The sequence below is a fragment of the Gorilla gorilla genome, chromosome 5 (genome assembly GCF_029281585.2).
Source record: "Gorilla gorilla gorilla isolate KB3781 chromosome 5, NHGRI_mGorGor1-v2.1_pri, whole genome shotgun sequence".
NCBI lineage: Eukaryota > Metazoa > Chordata > Mammalia > Primates > Hominidae > Gorilla > Gorilla gorilla.
In genome coordinates, this window is record NC_073229.2 from 111,826,709 (window position 1) to 111,854,652 (window position 27,944).

General features: G+C 41.1%; 1 protein-coding gene across 1 annotated transcript; it reads right to left on the reverse strand.

The window, feature by feature from the left end:
• Positions 1-26,528, reverse strand: AKIRIN2 (akirin 2). The gene is made up of 5 exons (XM_004044389.5): positions 25,570-26,528; positions 6,722-6,865; positions 2,570-2,719; positions 607-678; positions 1-357 (listed from the first exon to the last, which is right to left on the reverse strand). Exons 1-5 carry the CDS (start codon positions 25,802-25,804, stop codon positions 347-349), a joined length of 612 nt encoding a protein of 203 aa, XP_004044437.1. The 5' UTR covers positions 25,805-26,528; the 3' UTR covers positions 1-346.
• Positions 26,529-27,944: the final 1,416 nt, after the last annotated feature.

The following is a 27,944-nucleotide window of genomic DNA, read 5'->3' on the forward strand; positions in this document are numbered from 1 at the left end:
TGAAGTGTCATTCTACAGTTTTATTTACACAACCAGTGAAGGGCATGTTCTAGAATACCAGCTTTAATCCTTTTCAAACATTAATATAAGAAGCCAAATTGTAATGATACAGCAAAATGAGGCCACTGGTATTAATACAGGTAGCAAAGGTCCACATCCAGGTGGTACTGACATCAGGGAAATTTCCAAAACCAGTTGCTGCTGCCTAAGAGTGGTTGCCACTGACGAAAGCTTGAAATAACCTGTATTCACAGAAGGGGTATTGGCATTGCTGCATGTCATAATTGGGACCTCTTGCAACAACTCAACAAGGAACAAGGCAGCCCACAAATGCAGGATACGTGATTCATGAAACATCTAAAGGGCGAGAAAAAGAAAATTAGTGCAAAATACAGGTCAAAATCCAAACGAATACTAGATCTTGATTCCCAATTTTGCCCATAGGTATTTAAGTAACCAAAAGACTTGCAAAGTTATGCTGCCTATTTCCTCCATACATTCTCAGTAATTTTGTTGAATTCTCTTTTTGAGTATGAAAATTATAATGTCTTCTCCTTAAAAGACAGTCTTATTTTCAGTTTATAACTTCAAAGGTGAAATACTTACAACTAGCAGGCTGTTCTCCATATCGTCGCATTATTTGATCATGCGTAAACTTCACAAACGCATCATATTGTTCTATAAATAAAGGTACATGTCAATTACATTTGTAAAATGCCTTAATATTAGAGCCAGATAAACTGAAAATACAAAATATACAGTAAAACAATTCTAAGTTGACAAAATCACTTACATAACCTCAGTAGTACTAATAGTGTATCAAATAAAAACAGCATGCAACTTATTAGTCAGGAAACCTAGGTTTTAGTCCAATCACATGACCTGACATAAAGGCTAGGTGAGATTTATTTATTTCCTAACAATTAAAAACAAGGCTGGGACCAGGTGTGGTGGCTCACGCCTGTAATCCGAGCACTTTGGGAGGCCGAGGTGGGCGGATCACAAGGTCAGAAGATCCGAGACCATCCTGGCTAACACGGTGAAACCCCATCTCTACTAAAAATACAGAAAAATTAGCCGGGCATGGTGGCAGGCGCCTGTAGTCCCAACTACTCAGGAGGCTGAGGCAGGAGAATGGCGTGAACCCAGGAGGTGGAGCTTGCAGTGAGCCGAGATCGCGCCACTGCACTCCAGCCTGGGCAACAAAAAAAAAAAAAACAAGAAGGCTGGGCACGGTGGCTCACACCTGTAATCCCAGCACTTTGGGACGCCAAGGCGGGCAGATCATGAGGTCAGAAGATCAAAGCCATCCTGGCTAACACGGTGAAACCCCGTCTCTACTAAACACACACACACACACACACACACACACAAAAACATAGCTGGGCATGGTGGCACACACCTGTAGTCCCAGCTACTCAGGAGGTTAAGGCAGGAGAATCGCTTGAGCTCGGGAGGCAGAGGTTGCAGTGAGCCAAGATCGTGCCACTGCACTCCGGCCTGGGCGACAGAGTGAGACTCCGTCTTAAAAAAAAAAAACAATTGGCCGGGCATGGTGGCTTACGCCTGTAACCCCAGCACTTTGAGAGGCCGAGGCGGGCACATCACGAGGTCAGGAGATCGAGACCATACTGGCTAACACGGTGAAACCCTGTCTCTACTAAAAATACAAGAAAATTAGCCGGGCATGGTGGCGGGTGCCTGTAGTCCCAGCTACACAGGAGACTGAGGCAGCAGAATGGCGTGAACCCGGAAGGTAGAGCTTACAGTGAGCCAAGACTGCGCCACTGCACTCCAGCCTGGGTGACAGACTGAGACTCCGTCTCAGAAAAAAAAAAAAAAAAAAATTAAAAACAAAAGACTTTCAATAAAAAGACCTTTCTACTCTGAAAGTCATTGTATGTGGTCTATGAATGGCAACTGACTGCAATGAGAATAGGCTAACAAAAGCTAACAACAAAACACTACCTAAAACCTGATCAAGTATCACAGAAAAAGTTGTTATATATCTAAACAAATTATCTTCTCTACATTAACACCTCTATATTAATTCCTTAAAATAAAAAAGCTTACATATCTATATAAACAGTAAATCTGTGGCTAAACATTCTATTTATGTTACCACACATTATAAACTTTATTTACTTCAATTATCAAATTTTACTGAATTTTTTTGATAACTAAAACAGGACTGCAGTTTGATACTCAAATGACTTAAACAGTGACAGCCAATTAGATATTTTAAATGTCTAGATTGATGGCAAAGTTATGAAAAATATAAAGTCAAAAAATCCACAACCAAATTGAGGTAAACTACTAACATCAGTTTTTAGTACAGGGTACCTACTAATATTACTGCTGATCTACACGGCTAGCCAATACTCTTTTCCTGAGGTTACCAAGGCGGGCCATGAGCTATAAGAAGGTTAATTTTCTTTCCTGAACTGAAATTTTCTCATTCTCAGAGAATATACCGCACTAGTGTATAGAAAGTGAAATTAAAGTACACGTGGAAAATGCATTTCGCACAACTGAGTTCCTCAGAAACTCTAATAAATACACCTCATACCTGCAAGTTTTGTGTTCAATATTTCTTCATATTCTTCTCGAACTTTCTCTTCACGTTCTTTCAACAAACGTTCACAGATCATCCCAACCTGCCGTAGAGTAAATAAGGGCTGTTCTTTTTTTAACGGTGAGGATGCTGCAGATGAAGTCCCTATGTACAATGAGGACAAAAAACAGCACCTGGTTTAGAGCCATGATATAAAGCAGTTTCTAAATGAAGAGGTTTCATTTGGATCTCTTCAATCTTGATATAAAAGCATTTTAAAATCAGATTTTTTTTTTTTTTTTTTTTTGAGACGGAGTCTCGCTCTGTCGCCCAGGCTGGAGTGCAGTGGCGCGATCTCGGCTCACTGCAAGCTCCGCCTCCCGGGTTCACGCCATTCTCCTGCCTCAGCCTCCCGCGTAGCTGGGACTACAGGCGCCCGCCACCACGCCCGGCTAATTTTTTGTATTTTTTAGTAGAGACGGGGTTTCACCGTGTTAGCCAGGATGGTCTCGATCTCCTGACCTCGTGATCTGCCCGCCTCGGCCTCCCAAAGTGCTGGGATTACAGGCGTGAGCCACCGCGCCCGGCCCTAAAATCAGATTTTAAGCACAGCATTTCACAAGTCTTAAAACAACCAAAATAATAATTCCATCAGCTGGTGACGCTGGAAAAACACGGAAAGATGTAATTAAGATAAAAAAGACCAAAGGTGAGTAGAAAAAACTTTAAGACATAAGAAAGGTTGGGTGTGGTGCTCACGCCTGTAATCCCAACACTTTGGGAGGCCGAGGTGGGCGGATCACCTGAGGTCAGGAGTTTGAAACCAGCCTGGCCAACATGGTGAAACCCTGCCTCTACTAAAAATACATTAAAAAAATTAGCCAGGCATGGTGGCGGGCACCTGTAATCCCAGCTACTCGGGAGGCTGAGGCAGGAGAATCACTTGAACCCGGGAGGCGGAGGTTGCAGTGAGCCGAGATCACGCCATTGCACTCCAGCCTGGGCAAAAAGAGTGAAACTCCGTCTCAAAAAAATAAAAACAAAAAATTAAAAATTAAATTTGAAAAAGACATAAAACTTAAACATTACAATGATGGGTCCCATTACAAAACATCTTATCTCCTTTCTGGAAAATACCATATCATGAAGTATTTTAGTGACTAAATTACTTTCCTACACTAGGAATGAAGAACACCTCAGATCTAAACTTAATTTTATTTAGTCCCAGGATAACAAATCATTATGCCTGTAAAAAGACACTTAGTCTTCAAAGCCATACCATTAATATCTTAAGAGCCTACACACAATGAACTGGTAATTATTCTACCATCATTTCACACCTTTAGAAAGGGGTTTTCCTTTATTGAAAAAGAAAATACGCCGGGCATGGTGGCTCACGCCTGTAATACCAGCACTTTGGGAGGCCGAGGCAGGCAGATCACCTGAGGTCAGAAGTTCAAGACCAGCCTGACCAACGTGGAGAAACTTAGTCTCTACTAAAAATACAAAATTAGCCAGGCGTGGTGGCACATGCCTGTAATCCCAGCTACTTAGGAGGCTGAGGCAGGAGAATCGCTTGAACCCAGGAGGCGGAGGTTGCAGTGAGCCGAGATCATGCCGTTGCACTCCAGCCTAGGCAACAAGAGCAAAACTTCATCTCAGAAAAAAAAAAAAAGAAATTTCATGTTGGCACAATAAATTTTTATGTTTAAAAAAAGAAGGTACAGCATGAATCCTTTTTTGAAAAGATTAAAAAACATTCTGGAACCTAGCTTGTGTGGTGGCTCATACCTGTAATCCCAGTACTTTTTGGGAGGCCGAAGCAGGTGGAACCCTTGAGCTAAAGGCCAGCCTGCGCAACATGGCAAACCATGTCTCTAATAAAAATACAAAGATTGGCTGGGAGTGGTGGCACGTGCCTGTAGTTCTAGCTACAGGCTAGGCTGAGGTGGACGGTGCAGTGAGCCAAGATCTCACCACTGTACTCCAGCCTGGGCAATGGAGTGAGACCCCGTCTCAAAAACAAAATAAGACATTCTGAAATCTACTTTGCTGGAGAAACATAAATGATTCTAAAGGTTTTTGAACACATTGACCACTAATTCCCATTAAGTTAACAACAACTCGCATGGAAAAATAAGCTCAAGCATTGAGCTGATAATGCTATGCTCAAAACTCTATACCATAGAACTACACTGTCATCACACTAAGAATTCCAAAGCAGCTGCAACATCAGCATCTGTCAATTTCAAATATTCCTTCAGCATTTTTATACCTATTAGGATATTTTTAATAAAAGAGAAAATATTTTGTAGTAATAACATCTACTGTAATACTGCTAGAAGTATTTTATACATATTCAAGTGCACCATTCATTTGTTACCAATTGTTTCTTCATCTCGCTCTGTGAATTCGCCCTGGTACCACCAATATTAAACATTACAATGTTTAATATTGTATTAAACCAATATTACTTACTCTCTTAACTTGCTCCGTTAACCTGCATGGCAGGAGCTAGTTAACTATGCTTATTATAACTGTGCATACCACAATAACAAAGCACACCAGCTTTATTCCATAATTATCCAAGGCCATCTTAATTTACTTTCACATTCCCAGCTTCGTTACTTAAGACTGCCAGTTAACTGATCTTCTAAGTAAAGTGAGTAAGGAAATAATGATCTTGGTTTCCTGCTAATACAGTCTAGTGCCCAACCCTCACCTCTATGTTTCAACCACTAATACCTGGCCCCCACAATGGGCATGGCAGTATTTAGTTTTGAACAAGTTCATGTTTCCTAATCTAATTTTATTTGACTATGTTATGGTCTTTGATTTTTTTTTTTTTTTTTTTGAGTCTCGTTCTGTCACCCAGGCTGGAGTCCAATGGCGCGATCTCTGCTCACTGCAAGCTCTGCCTCCCGGGTTCATGCCATTCTCCTACCTCAATAGCTGAGACTACAGGCGCCTGCCACCATGCCCAGCTAATTTTTTGGATTTTAGTAGAGATGGGGTTTCACTGTGTTAGCCAGGATGTTCTCGATATCCTGACCTCGTGATAAGCCTGCCTTGGCCTCCCAAAGTGCTGGGATTACAGGCATGAGCCACCACGCCTGGCCGCAAATTTTTTTATTCTGCCAGGTTTTCCTTCCCTTGCTAGGGGGAGGAGAGAAAGCGTTGAACAAAGGCAATTGTTGTCACAAGAAAAGCTATTTTGCTGAGAACTTTACTAAAGGTAAAAGCCACTATTGATGGCTCTCTTTCAGCAAAACCTTCAACTTTCTCTTTGCTTCAAGTAGCCCTTATTCCCTGCCCTTTTTTTTTTTTTTTTTTAAAAAGGAAGGTTATTTGCAAACATTCCCCCCAACAAAAAGTAGGTGAAAACAGATACAGGATCAAAAAATAATAATAATCCACCTTTAGAAATCTATCCCAATAAGACAAGTGTGTGAGGCAGGGTATGTATACAGGGATATTTCTTAAAATACTATACCAGCAAAACTTCTAAGTTGAATTATCTATCATTAAGTGTTCAGTCATGACAAGGTACATCTATACCTAACAAAGGAGCATATAGTATTGTTTTTTTTTTTTTTTTTTTTTGAGACAAAGTCTCACTCTGTCGCCCAAGCTGGAGTGCAGTGGCATGATCTCAGCTCACTGCAACCTCCGCCTCCTGGGTTCAAGTGATTCTCATGCCTCAAGCTCCCGAGGGGCTGGGACTACAGGCGCGTGCCACCACGCCCAGCTAATTTTTCTATTTCCAGTAGAGACAGGGTTTTGCCATGTTGGCCAGGCTGGTCTCAAACTCCTGACCTCAAGTGACCTGTCTACCTCGCTCGGCCTCCCCAAGTGCTGAGATTACAGGCATGAGCCACCGTGCCTGGCCTATTGTTAATTTTTTTAAATAAAGGCTACAAATCATAGTACTTACAGGATGTCCACTTTGGGGATATTATATGCAGGTGGTTGTCTCTGGTTAGCGGAAATCCGGTGGTAATTCCTTATTTTGTACCATATTATTTTTTAAGATGTCATGCATTACTTGTATAAAAGTTTTTTTAAAACGCAGAGGAGATACAGTAGCTTAAATGACTGAAGACAACTTGGATTAGCCTTTTCCCACTCTAAATAATAAACTTGGTAAATGACAAGAAATGTTACTACCTGGTGAAGCTGGTCCACTGAGGAGAAATGCATGTGGCTGTGCATCAGAAGTACAACACGGATCTGTCTGTTGGAAACTCGTTTCTAAATGTCTTCTCTTCTGCATTCGTTTATACTCTTGTTTTATGTTGTACAGAATTTGTTCTAAAATAAAAAAGTTAAAATTTGCAAGATAAAAACTTTCACATTAAAAAAGAGGTTGGCTTTCCAACATTACTTAGTAGACCAATCTACCCAAAATACTCCTTTCAAATAATATCCAGAAAACTGACATTTTGGTAGGAACTCATTTCAGCATAAATGGGGACATTCACTTAGCACATACACACCAACTGGAATTCAGCTGTTCAACAATATTCTTGCTGAGCACTGACTAGCAAAAATAAAGTTTTTCAATCAAAATAATGGTCAAGGAGTCTGTGAACCAAAACACCTATTTTACTCAGATTCTTAAGAGTTCCAAACTTAAAGCTCATTTATTCATCACATAGAACTATTACACTAACAGGCTTTTCCAACTGCCTTTATGCCTTTTCCAAGCCCATAAATAAGAAGGGGCTTGGGGGATTATGTATATTCAAGCACACAACAGTCTGAAGTGATAATAGGTCAACAAAATGACAAAGTAGATGGGAACTAAAAAAGTCATCATACATTAAATGGCCATGGCCAATTATTTTAAGCTCAATAAAACCTAAGAATACTACAGCATTCTGAATCTTGGGGCTGGAGGGTGGGGTGAGGGGGAGACCATGTAAAGTGATTGGTACATGACAGGTCCTCAATAAATAAGAACCACTATACCACAGTGCAATTATCTTGAACCACAATCACACAAATGAGTAAAATTATATCTGGCACATCCTTTAGGCCAGTATGATTCATTTCAGAAAGATTTCTAACTCAAAATAATTACCATCTGGCCCATCCAGAAAATCCCTGCCTAGGGGTTTCCACTCCCCTTCCAGACTTCCTCACTACACCTCCATACTCCATAGCTCCCAAGTTAACAGGTTATCAATGTGAAACTACATCCCTAGAAGTTTACTAACCAAAATCCAAAGCAAGATTAAACAAAAATGAAATGTTTAGGTGGCAATAAAAAGACTGATAAGAGTGGAGTGTAGCCTTAACATTCAATTCTACAATGATGCATTAATTTAAGAACTGTTAGATATTGGTCAAGTGTGGTGGCTCAACACCTGTAACCTTGGCACTTTGGGAGGTCAAGGTGGGAGGATCACTAGAGGCCAAGAGTTCGAGACCAGCCTGGGCAACAGAGAGGGACCCTGTCTTTATGACACACAAAAAAGAAAGCTAAAGATTTACATACAATAATTCTTTTTAAAATTTAATACTGGTGGTTTTCGTAGATAACCACCATATCTACAAAATCCTGTCACTTATTTTCTCACTTTATTTCCCTAGGAGAAGAACTTTTAGAATTTTTGAGAGACTCTGGGAGGACAAATAAGTTCCTTAAACATTTTAGATACTGCCTGTTTCATTATTTAAACTGAAAAAAAAGTGGCAAGACATATCCAGTTAAAGATACCATTTACGTAAATTTTGTTGTATAAAAAGACCTGTTTATACATACACGAATGTGCAGTTTAAGTACAAAATCACTCATTCATGTGTACATAAACAGGTCTATAATGATTAATTTCAGGATGGTTATGTCGGGGTGCTTTAGCTGTATTTAACATTTTTCATTTGTTAACATTTGTTTAATACAGGTTATGGTCATTTTCAGTTCTTTTCCATTTATTTGAACTACTTTGTAATTTGAAAACAAAGTTATTCCAATCGAGTGACAGTGGTTAAATTATTAAATTATCAGTGTTGGCATGAAACAGTTGTCTACTGAATGGTAAGCATACCTTGATATAAATGGGTTTCCTAATATTCACCAGAGGTACCCAATAAAACTAATGTAACATCCAGTATCAACCAGGATAAACACAAATATCCTCATTTTTTAATAACAGACCTCTTTTCAGTAACAACAATCTAAAGGGTTTTTCTTTTCTTTTCTTTTTTGAGATGGAGTCTCGCTCTGTCACCCAGACTGGAGCGCAGTGGCGTGATCTCGGCTCACTGCAACCTCCATCTCCCAGGTTCAAGCAATTCTCCTGCGTCAGCCTCCCAAGTAGCTGGGACTATAGGCTCGAGCCACCATGCCCAGCTAAATTGTGTGACTTATATACGTTCTTTCATCACCACATAGCTGTTCTCAGATTTAGTCTTACTTCTGCTTCACAAGTCAACCAAAGCACAACTAAAATGTACCAAAAGAATCCTTGTATAATAACAACCTCAATGTTGTTCATTTGATAATCTCAAATGAAAGCTAACCCAGAATTAAGAAACAGTAAAACTTTTAAAAATTTATCTTTGTAAAACTCCATACCACCAGATACTTAGGGACATCACTAACAATTTTAAGGTATAATTTACAAATGACAAAATTCACCATTTAAATGTACAATTCATTTGAGTTCTGACAAGTACATACATACAGTTTTGGAACTAACGTAACTATGATAAATAACTTTTTATCACTCCAAAAACTTCTCTTGGGCTTCTCTGCAGTTAATTCACTACCACTATCACCACTCCCCCATACAGTCCACCAACACTCATCTGCTATTACTACATAGTTTTGCCTTCTCTAGAATTTCACATAAATGGAATCATAAAGAGTGTAGACTTTTATGTCTGAACTACTTTCACTCAGCAAAATGCTTTTGAGATTCATATATGTTGCATGAATCAGAACTTCCTTTTTATTGGTGAGTATTCCATCGTATGTATGTATATATACACACACAGCTAGCCTTTCTCCTGTTAATGGACATTTAGGCTGTTTCCAATTTGGGACTATTACGAATATTCAAGTACCAGTCTTTGGTGGACATGTTTTCATTTCTCTTGGATAAATACCTAGGAGTGGGAATGGGCTGCCTAATCATATGGCGAATAAAGGGTTTATTTTGTTCTTACAAAATAAAATTGCTAAACCATTTTCCAGAGTGGTTTTGTCATTTTGCATTCCTACCATAAAAGTATTACAGCTCCAGCTGTTCCATATCCTTGCCAACACTTAATATTCTCAGCTAAAGAGCTGAAGAATTTTTAATACTATTGCCTGCATTGCTTTTTACATCTAATATGATGCAACTATGTCATCTAAGCCACACTGTGCCCTCAAATGCTCTAATACTGGTAACGTGATCAACAATGTTATGCAGTGAAGGGTCCAATTTAACTTGGCCAAGATCTCACCCGCACAAGTAGCGAACAGCTAACTGCAATGGCCTCAAGCTCAATTTATTTCAGTTCAGGGATATAAACAGTCTTGAAGCTGATAACTCAAGAAATTTCCTCAGATTCAATATTCTACAACTACATTGCTAAGCTCAATCTAGATACCTGGCTAACCTGAGTTGCTTTCATACCAGGTAGATAAAGGCCTTCCACGTATCAGTCAAGTACTTGTCTAGTTAGTCTTAAGCTACTTAGATCTGGCCATCTCTTATCATACCAGCAAGTTAATATTTTATCCAAGGTACACGTAATATCTGACATTGTCTTGCCAACACAATTTACAGTTCATTAAAGAAAAAAGAAGTCCAAGCTTCACTTGTATTATCAGTTGCATATGCCAGTTTTAACCATATGCCTTCCTATTTGGCTTATGAGGCATAGACTGAATTTGCAGCAACCATTTAGAGCAAAATATCTAGAGTTATCTTCAAGACAAGCTACAGCACACAAATGGCTATATATTCTTTTTCTAAATCCTAAAAACTACCTTACTCTTTTACCATAAAATACTGCTAAATGGAAGTCATTATTAGCAAGTTCTACGACTCATAGCATTTTCATTCTCAAACCTAGTACATGACACTAAAATTGCTAATAAAATTCTCCTTAGCAGGTAGGCGGTATCAACAGGTCAGCACCTATTCCTTTGGAATATTTTTAACAACAAATTAGGAGGCCGGAAGCAGTGGCTCACACCTTTAATCCCAGCACTTTGGGAGGCTGAGGCAGGAGGATCACTTGAGGTCAGGAGTTTGAGACCAGCCAGGCCAACACAGTGAAACCCCATCTCTACTAAAAATATAAAAATTAGCTGGGTGTGGTGGCGGGCCCCTGTAATCCCAGCTACTTGGGAGGCAGAGGCAGGAGAATTGCTTGAACCCGGGAGGAAGGGGTTGCAGTGAGCTGAGATCATGCCACTGCACTGCAGCTTGGGCAACAAGAATGAAAACTCCATCTTAAAAAAAATAAATAAATAAGGTAAATGTGGAAAGAAAAGGCCTCTTTTTAGTTGCCACTGATTACTTAAATGCTGGACACCATGAATAAGGTCAACAATATAAACAGGAGAACGTAGTTATGGAATAAAAAGCATAATGGAATTGATGGGGGCAAGATAAACAGCATCAAGGTAAGACTAAGCAAAGGGAAGAACATGGAATTAGAAGCAACTAAAAATAAGTTTGAGAACCACAAAGGAAGGGAGGTGGGGTGTCAAAATATCTTTCTAGGGTCCATAAATTTAAGTTCTAAAAATCTGACATGTGAAACTAGAAACTTCTGCTCCAGACCCATAAAGCTTTACTATTTTCCTCCAGACATCATTACTAAATCAAATATTAAGGTTTCACGAACAGTTTTAAGTTTAGGTGTATGGGGCCCCTCTGTACCATTTTATAGGTCAATACCATTTATTTCTCCATGGAATATCTTTGGAAAACACAAAATTAAAGTAGACCTAGAAAGACAATTCAAACAATGGAATTGAAAAAGAAATCTTGTGGCTGGGCACAGTAGTTCATGCCTGTGATCCCAGCACTTTGGAAGGCCAAGGCAGGCGGATCACCTGAGGTCAGGAGTTCGAGATCAGGCTGGCCAACATGACGAAACCTTGTCTCTACTAAAAATACAAAAATTAGCCAGGCATGGTGGTGGGCGCCTGTAATCCCAGCTACTCGGGAGACTTAAGCAGGAGAATTGCTTGAACACGGGAGGCAGAGGTTGCAGTGAACCGAGATTGCACCACTGCACTCCAGCCAGGCGACAGAGCGAGACTTAGACTCAAAAAAAAAAAAAAAAAAAAAAAAAAAAAATCTTGAAAGTCTGCCAGTTCTAGTCAGGAACACAAATGATGTGGAAACCTGTACATAATTAAGTAAAGAAAACTTGCAATAGTCATTAAGACTTAAAACTAAGACACACTGTTCCAAAATAACAGAGCAACGTACAGTTCTGAACTACATACTAGATACTGTCATGACTACTTTCTAAATTAAAACACACAACTTGGGCAGGGCGTGGTGGCTCACACCTGTAATCCCAGCACTTTGGGTGGCTAACGTGGGCAGATCACCTGAGGTTGGGATTTCGAGACCAGCCTGACCAACTCCGAGAAACCCTGTCTCTACTAAAAATACAAAATTTGCCATTGCACTCCAGCCTGGGAAACAAGAGCAAAATTCCGTTTCAAAAAAAAAAAAAAAAACACAACTTGGAGTTGCTCTGGAGACCCATCTTTATTAATTGGCTATTTTCCCAGGATCATCTCTTCAGAAACTAAAACAGTTATGTTCTCCTTGATGGAATCTTAAGGACAATATTCTTATCCAACTAAGAGCTATTGGACTATAAAGAATGAGCTGATACCATTTTAAATTCACTTTAAAATACTATTATTTCACTGGTACATATAGCCAATGATTACTTATTTGAAAGAAACGACTCAATTTGTTAAAACTCTGCAGGTAAATGTAAGTTTTACACCTCCAGCTTACATTACACTAAGGGGATACATTAACCTTGTTGCTATTGTTATGTAGCTCTTAACTACTTTTAAGTATTTTCTCAAATAACTTACAAGCTATCAAAATAGAGTAATAACAAAGAAAGCATGGCTGCACGCGGTGGCTCACGCATGGCCGAGGCGGGAGGATCACTTGAGGCCCGGCGCTGGAGACGAGCCTGAGCAACAAAGCGAAAACTCTATCGCTACCAAACATAAAAAATAAAATTAGCCAGGTGCGGTGGCTTGCCCCCGTAGTCCCCAGCTACTGGCAAAATGAGGTAGAAAGATAGTTTGATCCCAGGAGTGCCAGGCTACAGTGAGCTACGATAGCGCCACTGCACTCCAGCCTAGGCGAGAGTGAGACCTTGAGTTTTTTTCTTGTTTTTGTGGGGGGACAGAGTCTCGCTCTGTCGCCCAGGCTGTAGTGCAATGGTGTGATCTCAGCTCACTGTAACCTCCACCTCCTGGGTTCAAGCAATTCTTCTGCCTCAGCCTCCAGAGTAGCTGGGATTACAGGTGCCCGCCACTACGCCCAGCTAATTTTTGTATTTTTAGTAGAGACAGAGTTTCACCAGGTTGGCCAGGCTTGTCTCGAATTCCTGACCTCAGGTGATCCTCCCACCTCAGCCTCCCAAAATGCTGGGTTTACAGGCTGATCCATCGTGCCTGGCAAGACCGTGTCTTTAAAAAAAAAAAAAAAAAAAATGCCAGGCACAGTGGCTCACGCCTGTAATCCCAGCACTTTGGGAGGCCAAGGCAAAAGGCAATTTGGTTCCAAGGCAAAAGGTTCAGCTTCTATTCCAATTAACCACAGCCACAGGGGCAATGTAATGTGTATTTACCTGCAGGGTTTTAACAAATTGAGTAATTTACTTCAAATAAGTAGCACTAGCTATACAGTACCAGTGAAATCAAAGAATTTGACCTTGTAGTGATTCTAGTTGTTCCTCCTCCTGTAGGGAAGATAAATGAATGCCTTTTATACAGTTAAATATTATATAAGTATAAATGTAGAACCTAAGCCAGCTTGCAGAGACTGAGAAGGCAGACTCTTTGAGGACACCAGTACACCACGATCAAGCTGAAGAACAAAACAATCTCCTATAACAACTTGTTCAGGCACCCCCCAAAAAATTAGCATACCCGGGCCAGGCGCGGTGGCTCATGCCTATGATCCCAGCACTTTGGGAAGCCGAGGTGGATGGATCACCTGAGGTCAAGAGTTCGAGACCTGCCTGGCCAACATAGCAAAACCCCATCTCTACTAAAAATACAAAAAAATTAGCCAGGCAAGGTGGTGCATGCCTGTAATCCCAATCGCTTAAACCTGGGAGGCAGAGGTTGCAGTGAGCCGAGATAGTGCCACTGCACTCCAGCCCGGGCAACAGAGTGAGACTCGGTCTCAAACAAAAAAAGCATACCTGGAACCAGGATTTGCAAAACTGATGACTAACAGGCCAAACTCAGCCCCATGGACATGATTTTTTTAAAAACATGTTAATTTGTGGCCATTTAAAAACTGGGTGGTTTTACACATAAAGTCAGACTTCTGACTACTCTTGGGAAAACCAGATAACAGAGCAAAACTCAGCTGAAGATTCAAAGTGACTGTTACCTTTTGGGCCTAAGTTCTCAAGTGCTTCTACAATTTTAATGCACACACAGATTACCTCCAGATCTTGTTAAAATGTAGACTCTGAAGGGTGGAGCTTAAGATTCTACTTTCCTTATGAGGTGATGCTGCTGGTCAGGACTGGAATTCACTAGTTCCCTCCTACTTTACTTTAAATCATTTACACATCTGGAACTATGCGTATTTAAAGTTTCTAGCCCCTGCTTAAAATAACAACTCTCTTGGCCATGGGCGGTGGCTCATGCCTGTAATCCCAATGCCTGTAATCCCAGCACTTTGGGATTACAAAGTGTTACAAATAAAATTAAAATGATTTTATTTTGCCACCCTCACCTGAATGGTTTTTGCAGTTGTCAGTTCATTGCTTCTCAGCCTTTTGGCTAAGATCAAGTGTAATTCTAAGTTAGACATACCCCTCCTGTAGGAGGAAAATATTCTGCAAATTAATTTAACTTGATTGGACCTACTTAGGAAAACTCATTACATGACATTAACCTATGTACAATGATTATTTCATCTCTCCTAATACACTTTAAAAAAGGAAATTCATATTCATCATTACGTGACTGATGATGAAGCAATTCATTTACTTTACCAACATGACCACTTATTAAAAAGAGGAATTAAGACCACCTCTCAGGCCAGCCACGGTCACTCATGCCAGTAATCCCAGCACTTTGGGAGGCCAAGGTGGGCAGATGGCTTGAGGTCAGGAGTTCAAGACCAGTCTGGCCAACATGGTGAAACCCTATCTCTACTAAAAATACAAAAGTTAGCCGGGCATAATGGCGGGCACCTGTAATCCCAGCTACTAGGGAAGCTGAGGCAGGAGAATCACTTGAACCCAGGAGATGGAGGTTGCAGTGAGCGGAGACTGCACCACTGCACTCCAGCCTGGGCAACAGAGTGAGATGGTTTCAACAACAACAACAACAAAAAGACCACCTCTCACACCATAAGACACTCATTAGAAGTCTACATACATCTCTTATTTATCCCATGTATTTTGTAAATTAGTTGTGAACATTTAAAAGTCAATCGATTTCACAAAAATTCTGACTTCTAGTGGTGGAGGGAAGGCGCTACCAAGATCTGACGATAAAAAGTCCAAATTAGGCTGGGCGTGGTGGCTCACACCTGTAATCCCGGCACTCTGGAGGCCAAGGTGGGCAGATCACTTGAGGCTAGGAGTTGGAGACCAACCTGGCCAACATGGTGAAACTGTCTCTACTAAAAATACAAAAATTAGCCGGGCACGGTGATACACATCTGTAATCCCAGCTACTTGGGTGGCTGAGGCAGGAGAATTGCTTGAACCCAGGAGGCAGAGGTTGCAGTGAGTCGAGATCGCACCACCGCACTCCAGCCTGGGAAACAGGGCAAAAACTCATCTTAAAAAAAAAAAAAAAAGTCCAAATTTCCCATGGCTGCAACTAAAGAGGAACTGTCTGAACCAACTGAAGATACAAATTAAAGAGACATCTGTAAATGGAAACTGAAGTCAGGAGCAGGCATGTGACTGCTTAGGGAGCTATTAAGTGAGATAAGCATGGAGCTAAAGCTAGAACTAAAGAACTGCAAGGTTTAATGCCCAGGTAAAGAGAAGAAGAACAGCTAGGGAGTAGAGGGAAATTGTAGTCAAAGGAGAAAAAGGCATTTCAAAAAGAAAGGAGTGTGCCAGCAGGCAGAATGCTGAAAGAAAGGTCAAATAAGAGGAGGACTGATTGAGTGTCATGGAAGTCACTGATGACCTGACAGGAGCTGCTTGAGGCATGTCAGGAACTGAGAACTGAAGAAATGGAAGCAAACAGACTATTTGAAAGCTCTTTGAATTTGATTTTGAAGTGGAGGAAATCTGGAAGATAACTGGAGGAAAATGAGTATGTTTTGTTCTTTTACTTTCTCATGGAAGGCTTGGGAATATATAAAGCCAAAAGCAAAGATCCAATTGAGAGAAGAAACAGGGAATAATCAAGAGGATAAAGTTACTTTGGAGAAAAGTGGAATCTTTCCCTCACTATATACAGTGCTTTAATAATTGTTTAATCCTCGATGATACTAAAACAGGACAGGCTCAAATGTCAGTAGTGCTGGTACTAAAAACAATGAAAAAACTGTGATTTGATGGCAACTCTTTTGTAGAAGGCAGGCTTAGTCACTGAAAGGCAAATTTGCTGGTAAGTAAAAGTCCCATTTGAGGTTGCCTTCTTGAGACCATTTCCATCACTTGGCCAGTAAATGCTCTTAATTCTCACAACAACCCTAAGAAGCATATGCTACTATCATCATGTGCACATTTCCTGAGATGAGAAAAATGAGGCTCTGCTTCAGTGTCTTCTGCAATGTCACACGGCTTGAACACGGCAGAGCCAGGTTTGACCTCAGGGCCCAAGTTCTTAACATCTACTACCCTCTCCAGTAGTATATTACTACACTTAATCAAAATTCTATTAGCATTTAATGTTAAAATAAATCACAATGGGCTGGGCGTGGTGGCTCATGCCTGTAATCCCAGCACTTTGGGAGACAGAGGTGGGCAGATCACCTGAGGTCAGAGTTCAAGACCAGCTTGGCCAACATGGCAAAACCCTGTCTCTACTAAAAATACAAAAATTAGCTGGGTGTGGCGGCGCACGCCTGTAATCCCCGCTACTCAGAAGGCTAAGGCAGTAGAATCGCTTGAACCCAGGAGGCAGATTGTAGTGAGCCAAGATCGTGCCACTGCACTCCAGCCTGGGCGACAGAGTAAGACTCTTGTCTCAAAAATAAATAAACATCACAAAGAGGAAAGTTAACTTTTAGAAAACAGGAGTTAGAATACAGACATCACTACTATGCATAATTTATACTTTCATACACTGAAACTTCAAAAAATGGGATTGTCAAGAAGGCAATAACTGGTCAGGCGCAGTGGCTCACGCCTGTAATCCCAGCACTTTGGGAGGCTGTGGTGGCCGGATCAACGAGGTCAGGAGATCAAGACCATCCTGGCTAACATGGTGAAACCTTACCTCTACTAAAAATACAAAAAAGTAGCCGGGTATGATGGTGGGCACCTGTGGTCCCAGCTACTCGGGAGGCTGAGGCAGGAGAATCACTTGAACCCAGAAGACGGAAGTTGCAGTGAGCGGAGACTGCGCCACTGCACTCCAACCTGGTCAGCAGAGTGAGACTCCATCTCAAAAAAAGAAAAAGGCAATAACCAAAATGAAGCATAACTCTCATCTAATGAGACCCCTGAAACAGCAATGACTAGCTATAAAAAAAATTGTAACACCTCTTCATGTTACATCCAGAAATGTATATAAGGGATGCTTCAAGAGTCTAAAATGCCTCATCTTAGGACAGGTATTTATATCTAACCAGAATGCTTTATTGGTGTTTTAAAAGTTAAGAAATGGCCGGGCGCAGTGGCTCACGCCTGTAATCCCAGCACTGTGGCAGGCCCAGACGGGCGGATCACGAGGTCAGGAGTTCAAGATCAGCCTGACCAACATGGGGAAACCCTGTCTCTACTAAAAATACAATTAGCCAGGTGTGGCAGTGTGCACCTGTAATCCCAGCTACTCAGGAGGCTAAGGCAGGAGAATCGCGTGAACCCGGGAGGCAGAGGTTGCAGTGAGCCAAGATCGCGCCACTGCACTCCAGCCTGGGCGACAGACCGTGACTCTGTCTCAAAAAAAAAAGTGAAGAATTATTCCAAGTTGATAGGTCAGTATTTCCACACATGTACAACTAATTACAATGCCAGGCTCTGATAATGCACTATTTTACCCTGGGCTATGAAAGACTGTCACAGTGAACATCAAGTCCCCCTATCATAGCAACTAAAATCTTCTATACTTTAAATCAAGTATACCATGTAGAAAAGTTCTTCTAGATAATCATATTTTAGTAGGAGGAACAAGACAATCTCCTATCATAATTAAAAGGCACAGTTCAGGGGGACAGTAATGTTTGAAAAACTGGCTTTCTTCAAACTTCACTGTACATTCTACTCTTCATTTACTAATCAGTTCAACAAAAATAAACAAAAGAAAAATCCAAGTCCCTCTCTCAAACCATTCCATCTAGTTTGATTTTTTTGAGGGAGTTTTATAAGAATTAACATTAACAGAAATGAAAATGAATGCTAACCAAAGTGAGAATACACATCATATACTGACACAATTTCAGAAACTCAGTAAACAAGCCTTAACACTTTAAGGAAAAAAACTGTTTCAAAAGTGATTTAATCAGTAAACCAATTTCAATATTTAGGCTATCAAAGGGGAAATGAATACTAATGTGGAAAAATGTTAATAAGAAATGAAAATAGGTATACTGATAAAGCATAAAGTGCTAGCTAATAAAGTATCAACAGTGGCTGCTCTATCATCAGTCTCTCAAGAGAGACTCTTACTATTCTTTGCCTAGCCAGTGCAGTATCTGGAACTCAAATGAGGTTCATAAGGGTTTGAACAAGTGACTTCTAGAAGAAGAATTTAAATGTTTTAATAATGTTAAGAAATCCAGGTACATCAAAAGACCTAAAAAGTCAAATCCAGAAGTTGTATTTAATGGAAAGATTACAATGTTAATAAAATCACAATAGCCACTAGTACATCTCAAGATGATCTGCCTGTGACACTTGTGACAGATAAAAACTAAAGGGAAAAAAAGCTACACCCCAAGACAAACTAAAAGTATATTATTATGAGCTGCTTTCTTATCTAGAAAGTTTACCACCCAACAAAGCCTACCATCACAAGAAATATTACAGAAATTGTTGTACTGTAAAATCCTCATCACCAAAAATATTACAAAATCTATTATACTGTAAAATTCTGATTAATAGGCCCAAAATAAATATCAAAGCTGAAAAACTAACATCCACTAGAATTTTAAATTACCTGCAAGGATTCCCTGCTTAATATAGATACAGTATCATCTCATGTGACAAACTTGCTATAACAAATAATTCAATTTCTTTGGAAATAAATCAGAACTTATTAAAAAGTATTTTCTTCTAAAAATCCTGTGAAACCCTTTAAAATGTTTCTTCCAATGAGCAAATATCTAATAGAAAAATTCTTATACATGGGTCTACTTAAAATATTGTAATTCATGTAATCCATGTTCTCATCATTATCCAGAAAAATGAAGAGAGAAATATACTTAAAGTTCCTCAGAAAAGTATTATTCAAAGTCTTAAACTAATTGCAGTATTATTACGACTCGTTGGAGTCACATTTTTTGTCAAAAATGTTACACATTATGACAATGTCATAGAACAGTCTAAAAAGAAAATTTGGTACAGAATTACAGGGTAAAACTGAAATTACATTTTTTTCCAACCATAGCAACTCTAAGAACCTTGGGAAATGTCAAGACTTAAGATGCCTGATTGCTCTGTATAGGCTTAAATAAATATTTTCTCTCATACCTTTTTAAAAGCAGGCGGTGCTCTCAAAGGCAAGAAATTACCTGTAGTTTCACATATATAGAGAACGTTCTTTGAATCAACGGTGCTAGGCATAGGATTAACACAAGCACTACAGGGACTACAAATTCCTGGTTAACTAATTCAGTGATAGGTACTTGAAAATACTTACTCCCACTCCTAATACCATTATCTAGTTTCATGAACCAACTATTCAAGAGGCCCAAACTTAACCCATGCTATTACTTCACATTCTTCTTTAATAAAGAGAAAAATCTCTTTTCAAATAGGAAAGATACTCACAACTGGGCACTTCCACTGAAGTTTTTATTCTCAATCTTCCAAACCGAAAGCTGTCTATCACTTTCTTTCTAGGTCTATCAAAATACTTAGCAGAAAAAACCTGCCGGGCACAGTGGCTCAAATCTGTAATCCCAGCACTTTGGGAGGCTGAAGCGGGCAGATTGCTTGAGCCCCAGGAGTTTGAAACCAGCCTGGGAAACATGGTGAAACCCCATCTCTACAAAAAAATACAAAAATTAGCTGGGCATGGTGGCACATGCCTGTATCTCCAGGTACTTGAGAGGCTGAGGCAGGGGGATCATCTGAGCCCAGGAGGCAGATTGCAGTGAGCCGAGATTGTGCTACTGCACTCCAGCCTGGGACAGAGCAAGGCTGTCTCAGAAAACAAAAACAAAACAAAGACCTGATTAGTATGTACTACATTATTTTTCCAATAAAGCCATTAAAAAACTGAAGAAATTTATATTATTCTCCTTTACATCTCAGGTTATGTCTCCGTGGCAACCATAGTGAATACCTTCCACACCTAAAGAAGGGGCTAACCTCTAATCTAGCCATGTTTAGCCTATGTGTTGCTGTGCTCAAGTTAGGCTTTATTTTCCTATCTTAATAAAAAAGCCGGGAGCTGGGCGCAGTGGCTCACGCCTGTAATCCCAGCACTTTGGGAGGCTGAGACGGGCAGATCATGAGGCCAGGAGATCGAGATCATCCTGGCTAATACGGTGAAACCCCGTCTCTACTAAAAATACAAAAAATTAGCCAGGCATGGTGGCGGGCACCTGTAGTCCCAACTACTTGGTAGGCTGAGGCAGGAGAATGGCGTGAACCCGGGAGGCGGAGCTTGCAGTGAGCTGAGATTGTGCCACTACACTCCAGCCTGGAGGACAGAGTGAGACTCCATAAAAAAAAAAAAAAAAAAAAAAAGCCCGGCAGGCCAGGCGCGGTGGCTCACGCTTGTAATCCTAGCACTTTGGGAGGCTGAGGCAGGTGGCTCATGAGGTCAGGAGTTCAAGACCAACCTGACCAACATGGTGAAACCCCATCTCTACTAAAAATACAAAAATTAGCCGGGCGTGGTGGTGGTGTGCGCCTGTAATCCCGGCTACTCAGGAGGCTGAGGCAGGAGAATCTCTTGAAACTGGGAGGCGGAGGTTGCAGTGAGCTAAGATTGCGCCACTGCACTCTAGCCTAGGCGACAGAGTGAGACTCGTCTCAAAACAAACGAACAAAAAAAAAGCCAGCGGCACAGGCTCACACCTATAATCCCAGCACTTTGTGAGGCCGAGGCAGTTGGACCACCTGAAGTCAGGAGTTCAAGACCAGCCGTGCCAACATGGTGAAATCCCATCTCTACTAAAAATACAAAAAAAATCAGCCAGGTGTGGTGGCGCACGCCTGTAATCCCAGCTACTCCAGAGGCTGAGGCGCGAGAATCGCTTGAACCCAGGAGATGGAGGTTGCAATGAGTTGAGATCATGCCACTGCACTCCAGCCTGAGTAAGACTTTGTCTTCAAAAAAAAAAAAAAAAAAAAAAAAAAAAAAGCTCTATATCAGTAATGAATACAACTGCAGTTTTTAATGGCCATAAACTTACAGGATTCTTAAATGCATAAATCATAGAAATATGCAGTAACTGCAGCTACATACACAGTCCTAAACAGAATATCAGGTTTAAGATTCAAAGTACAAAGACCATTAAAAACATTTATTTGCCAAATCCAGTGAGAAACTAGGAGCAACTTAACAGCTGTCTAAATAACCACAAAATATTAAAAAATACTTCTGGCTCAATATAAATGACATCTGAAGAGAGACGCAGCCTCCTCCAACAGACGTCTCATTTGTTTGCCTAGAACCATTTATATTTCATTGAAGCCAGCTGGTGTCTCCGTTTGCAGGCATGCATCAATGTCTGGTGAACAATCTATGTTCCTGTAAACCCTTCCCCATTCACAAGATGCAGTTTCCATTTTTAATGGCAAGTTTCCAGCAAGTACAATGAGTTCTTACAAAGGAACTTAACTCTTCACAGAATTCAATTCCTAAGGCAGATTAACGGTACCAAGCCATAAACAATGTGAATTAATGTGCCTAACAAACTCACAAATACATTAACATTCACAGAAGGGTATCTTCAGCCCATTCATTCACTACATAATGAAAACAATGTGCTGGATTTGATTGACGGTCTCTTACAATGTTGCAATATTTTGGTTTTATTAAAATTCTTTCTTGGGAATGTCATGACAATCTTTTGGCTAAATGGTAGTATTATGAGATGTTTCAAAAACCAATAGTAAAGCATACTTTGGTTTTCAACTAACTTACCAGGGTAAGTACTGATGCAGCTACTAGAGGCATTCATTTCACCAACGATATTCAATGCTTCTGCTCCCCCTCCCCTTACTTCCACTGATCACTTTTCCTTTTCCATACCCAGGGGACCTCACTGCTGACACCCCACATGAGGGTAAGCAAACTTTTTCTGTAAACACCAGAGAGCAAATACGGAGTTTTGGGGGCAATATACTCTGTGTGACAACTATTAAACTCTGCCATCGTCACCTGCAATGAACAATACTTAAAAAAAACAAAAAAGAAAAAAAGAATGAGCACAGCTGTGTTCCAATAAAATTTTATTTATGGACACCGAAATTTGAATTTCACATAATTCTCACGTGTCACAAAATAATTCTTTTGATTCTTTTCCAACCATTTAAAAAATGTAAAGAACATTCTTAGCTCTCACGCTACACAAAAATATGGCTGTACTTTGTCAACCATCCCTAGACCCTGGACAGCATTTCTGAATTAGTAACACTTAGGTGTCCTAAAAAACAGGTTTGGGATAGCTGTGTGTTAAGGAGCCCCTAAAAAATTCATAATGCCAATTAGCATAATAAAGGCTCTAAGCCTTGCGGTTAAGAAAGCAAGCTTAACTTCCGTCAGCTCAGCTAGTCCTTCCTTTTTCCTAGTATTAAGTTGCAACAGTTTGAAAAATATTTAAATAAGAATAGTCAAGTCAAACTTCCTGGGATGACTAAAATGATAGCTAAGGTTTAAAACAGACATCCAAGTTCCTGAAACTAATAAAGCCACAACATGACTTCAGCTATGCCATCAGAAACTGAAAGTATCTAGAGAACAATGATAAAATAAATTGTATACATGCTCTGAAAAAAAATCACTTTATTACTCTAGTTCTACATTATTTGTATTATATTTGAACTCACAGATGTGAAAGGAAAACAAAGAGTTCCCACAAGTTCGCCAATCTCAATTTGGTAAGCCACTGTCTACTTCCAAACCTAACTATTCATTTTAGTTAATGACAGATGGGTATTTACTCCCATAAAGTTTAAGAATAATCGGTGTTAAAATAGGAAGCTAAAAATCAGGTGCATGAGAAAATTATTTCCAAGTTTACTAACATGAAAACTGGGAAGCTCTTTGATACCTGCACAACACTGCAGCTCCCATTATGACATTACGAAAAACATACAGGACCATACCCCAAATTGGCCATATAAACACAAAGTCAAACTAAATTACATTTAGAATGTCATTCAAAACTAGTTTAAAAAATGTAATTTTAGCAAGTCAAAACTTCAATTTCAACTTGTTTTCTCAAGTAAACTTTTTACGATAATATTCAAATTAGTTGAAATAACTTTTAGCAGACTCAGAATCAATAAGGATGTGATTTTAGGTTTCAGAATATAATCAAACTTCCAAAGTAGATGTCAAAAAAAACACCTTGAAGAAAATAGCAGTATTTTGGAAAGTGAATGTGAATCTCAATCAGCTGGCTTAAACAATTCCAATAATTCCAGTCGTTTTACTACAACAGTCCAATTAATTTAAACTTGAGATAATGTGGAGCCAACTGTATTAACCAACGCTACAGATATGCCAATGAAAACTCGTTTACAAAGGATCACAATTCTGAATAAGTGTGCTTTAAAGGGGAGGAACATGGTATAGCCCCCCACTTGTTCACATACATGCCCAAGATTATTTTGACACTGAGATATAGTACTTTAATTCCCAAACCTAGCACTGTATTAATTCACTCCCTCGACTGAAATGTATTGCTGGTTAGCTACTTGATGACCTTATTTTGAAATGGCTTTATTAGTTAAGTACAGAATCCATTTCAATTTCCAATGATACCATTTCACTAAAAGACAAATTCCAAAAATGTCAACCACCAGTAGCTCATTCTCGACATTGGCTGTTTCCCTTTTTTTTTTTCCAAAGTAAAGCCTAACAATTAATCAACAAATGCCTTTTCAATCTAATTAAAACACAGTTTAGTAAGGTCATTAAATAAATTTATCTAAGAATTTCCGTAAAAACTCACTACAACTCTAAAAGAGTATGTCCTTAAATTAAACCAAATATTTAATAGCAAAAATGGTAGCTTGCATATTCGAGGGTCACTCCACGGGCTTAGAAAATATTTTTAAATGTGACAAAAAAAACCACACTAAAGTCAGTTTCAAATGGAAGTCACCAAATACAGAGGTATATACTTCACTTTTTTAAGCTACTGATAATGAGACATTTAAATCAAGCTATGGAAAGGCTTTGTCTAAAGGGTGATATTATTACTAAAGGCTCACACAGAAATCTTCGCATGCTACACACAAAGGAAACATTTACACTTCTACTCCACAAAAGCCTATCCTAGGACTGTGCCAGGGGCACACAAGGATTTCAAAGTACAGAAAAAACTGGGCATACACATGCCCTACAAAGCAGCCAAAAGACATTCCCCATAGTCTCTCTCAAGAAATGTTTCAAGATGAAAAGCAAAAGTCTGAAGTCCCTTGGAATCTTGGGTTGATTTCTTCATTATTCTCAAGGCTAGGTTGTTTTCCCCCAGCATACTTTGTTGGGCAAAAATAAAGCATTTCCAAATAAAAGCAACTCCTCAGCCCCAATTTTCAATGCAATATGCTTATTAAAAGTTCAACATTTCTCAAGGTCTAGACGTATAGTGTGATCACATTACAGTACTCGGGAAGAGCATTTTCTTTGTTGTTGACCCTGCTAGGGAAACAGGTCTTGACTCAGCCAAAGTGGCGTTCTTGTGGGTGATTAATGACAGGCCTAGATCTCGCCCCAGTGACATCCATCCCCCACCCCCCACCCCCACTATACTAAAATCAGCCATGTCTGAACTGAAGGAGGGGCTGTAGCCTCGCCTCAAACCACCCAGTCCCAGAGTTAATAGCTGCAACCAATCGATTACGGCAAGCACACATCCAGATTGGGGTGAAACGTGACCCTTTCGCCTAAATTTACGAATAATATCGCCCTCTCTGATCATTTCCGCTGGGGCTCCAGCGACTACGGAAACAATTCCAATCATTCGGCCCAAAGAAAAAGATGTCCCTGTTCTACCCAATACCGGCAAGGCAAAGCCCCTACCCACCTCCAAACACTATCCCCTTGACATCAGCCCATTTCTATTGTCTTATTAGGTCCTCGGGCTACGAGGACCTAGTAAAAAACGTGGCTGCCCTACTACTTTGCTAAGAACAAGAACCACACAGTTCGGCACCCCCACCCCAGGGGCCGCATCCCACGCCCCAGGACCCCTGTTCCCAGTTCTCTCCACTACCCCGGCGGCCGCGGGGCTGGGTCCCACCTGTGGTGAGGCGGGAGGAGACGTCGCCGAAGGGGGATGGCTCCATTCGGAGATACTTCTGCGGCGAGGCGGCCGCAGCGGAGAAGGAGGCGGCGGTGGCCGCGGCCGCCGACAACGGGGAGGCAGCGGCCGAGGTGGGCGCCGACAATGGCGCACATCGCCTCCGCTTCGGGGACGCCGGGCTCAACAGCGGGTCGAAATCCAGAGTCCTTTTCAGAGTGGCTCCGCACGCCATGGCCGGGGGCAGCTGAGGCGCCGGGCTCGGGTGGGGTCGGGGAGGGGTGACGAAAGAAGAGGGCGAGGGAAGGGGTGAAGAGCGGGAACTCGAGGAGAGCCTACCCGACGGGCTCAGGAGCCAAGCGGGTCGCGGAGCGCCGGCTGTGGAAAGGAGAGCCGCTGCCGCCGCTGCCTCCGCGGCAGGGGCAGTGGCCAGGGACGGCCCGGGTGAGAGCGGGAGGGGCGGTGGCGGGCAGAAGCACACGCCAGTCGCGTCAGGGGGGTTCTTCCGCCTCCTCAGGCGCGGCTCCCCCGAGAGAGGCTCCGGCCGCCCCCGCCGTCCGCTCGAGCTTTGCGCCGCGCCTGAGGCGCTTCTGTGTGGAGACTAGATCCTTTCTGAAGTCGAAAACAGCACCGTGGGGTGTGAGGCTGGAACGCGGCTCCTAATACGCCCGAGTACGGTCAGTAGCTTGCGAGCGGCTATCGATGCAGAGAGATTGCGAGGTGGCTGCGGCAGCAAGAGCCCAAGCGCACACGTCCAACCGCTTCCCCCTCCCCCGTAGAACTCTCCCACCCGCCGCCGGCCCCAATATGGCGTCAATAACAACGCCGCCGATTCAAATCCGGCGGCCTCAGAGCGCTTGCGCACGGGGGCGGGCCAAACCGAGGATGCATTTTGAGAGTTGTAGTTTTTAGCTACCGGGAGGAATCGGTTTGAAAGGCGGGAAGGGAGGAGTCACAGAAACTACGACTTCCGTCATGCAAGGCGCGCGATTCCGAGTTCCGGGTTGGAATTTAAATCCCCCTACACAGCTTGAGTGTAAGAGGAACTAAGCAAAAGAGAAAAAAAGAGAAGGTTCTGAGACAGTGGGAGATGGGAAAGCGAACCCGTGGCAAAAGCAGGCTAAGCGACGTAGAAATCTTTTAAGATTCTCCGCATAGTTGCTCCCACAGTGATTTCAGATCTGGGAAATAAAATAAACCAATCTCTAGTCAAAGTTAGATTAATTTCGGTATCGACAGTACCCAAAACAAGACCTTTCACATGGAGAGGATAGGAGATAATGAGATTATGAAACCTATTTAGGACTGGCAGACAGAACAACAGTAATAGTATCAGGTTACAGGATCCTTGATTCAACTCGATGCTTTACCCTTCGCAGGTAGCTGCTTCATCCACTAATGAAATTCTGTAAAGCCAGCTTTGCTTCTGTAAATGAATAGGATTTGAACGACTTACAGAATCAAATTGTTTTGCGTTAGGTCAAAAGCAAGTGGTATCAGACATTGCATTATTTCTGTTGAATATTGGTGCATATATTGTGAACTTTGTTACAAAACTAATCAAAAGACAGTGAAATGTTTAGGTAATAGATATTGGATGGATCCATTTTGTAAGCGGAGGGGGAAAAAAGTGTTTCTAAAAGTTGTACTTTTAATCACATACCTAAAATAAGACTCAAATACAGCGCTAATTTAGAAAGTGATCTGTGTAGCCGGGCATGGTGGCTCACGCCTGTTATCCCAGCACTTTGGGAGGCCGAGGCAGGCGGATCTTCCTGAGGTCAGGAGTTCAAGACCAGCCTGGTCAACATGGTGAAACCCCGTCTCTACTAAAAATACAAAATTAGCCGAGCATGGTGGCGCGCGCCTGTAGTCCCAGCTACTCGGGAGGCTGAGACAGGAGAATCATTTGAACCCGGGAGGCGGAGGTTGCAGTGAGCCAAGATCAAGCTACTGCACTCCAGCCTGGGTGACAGAGCTAGACTTCGTCTCAAAAAAAAAAAAGTGATATATGTAGAAACTATCACCAGTGCAATATGAAACAATTTTGTGAATGCCAACTGTCAAATGATTATAAATACTGATTTCCAATGCTCATGTATTCTTCTTTATTCAGTAACAGATATTTTATAGCCATTTTGTCTATTATTTTTAAACCATATTTAAAAGTAGTTCAATATATTCTTTTTATAGACAATTTTATAGAATTGTCCAGTGCTTCAGAGATCAGCAGTCCTGATCACACTGTGTCAACAAGTAAGCCCTTCTAGTTTTAATTTAGGATATTTGGAAATATCCTACATTTCCTACATTTGGAAAATCTTTTGAAAAAGATAAGCATTTAATGAAACAGCAGCTTAACTAAGACACCTACT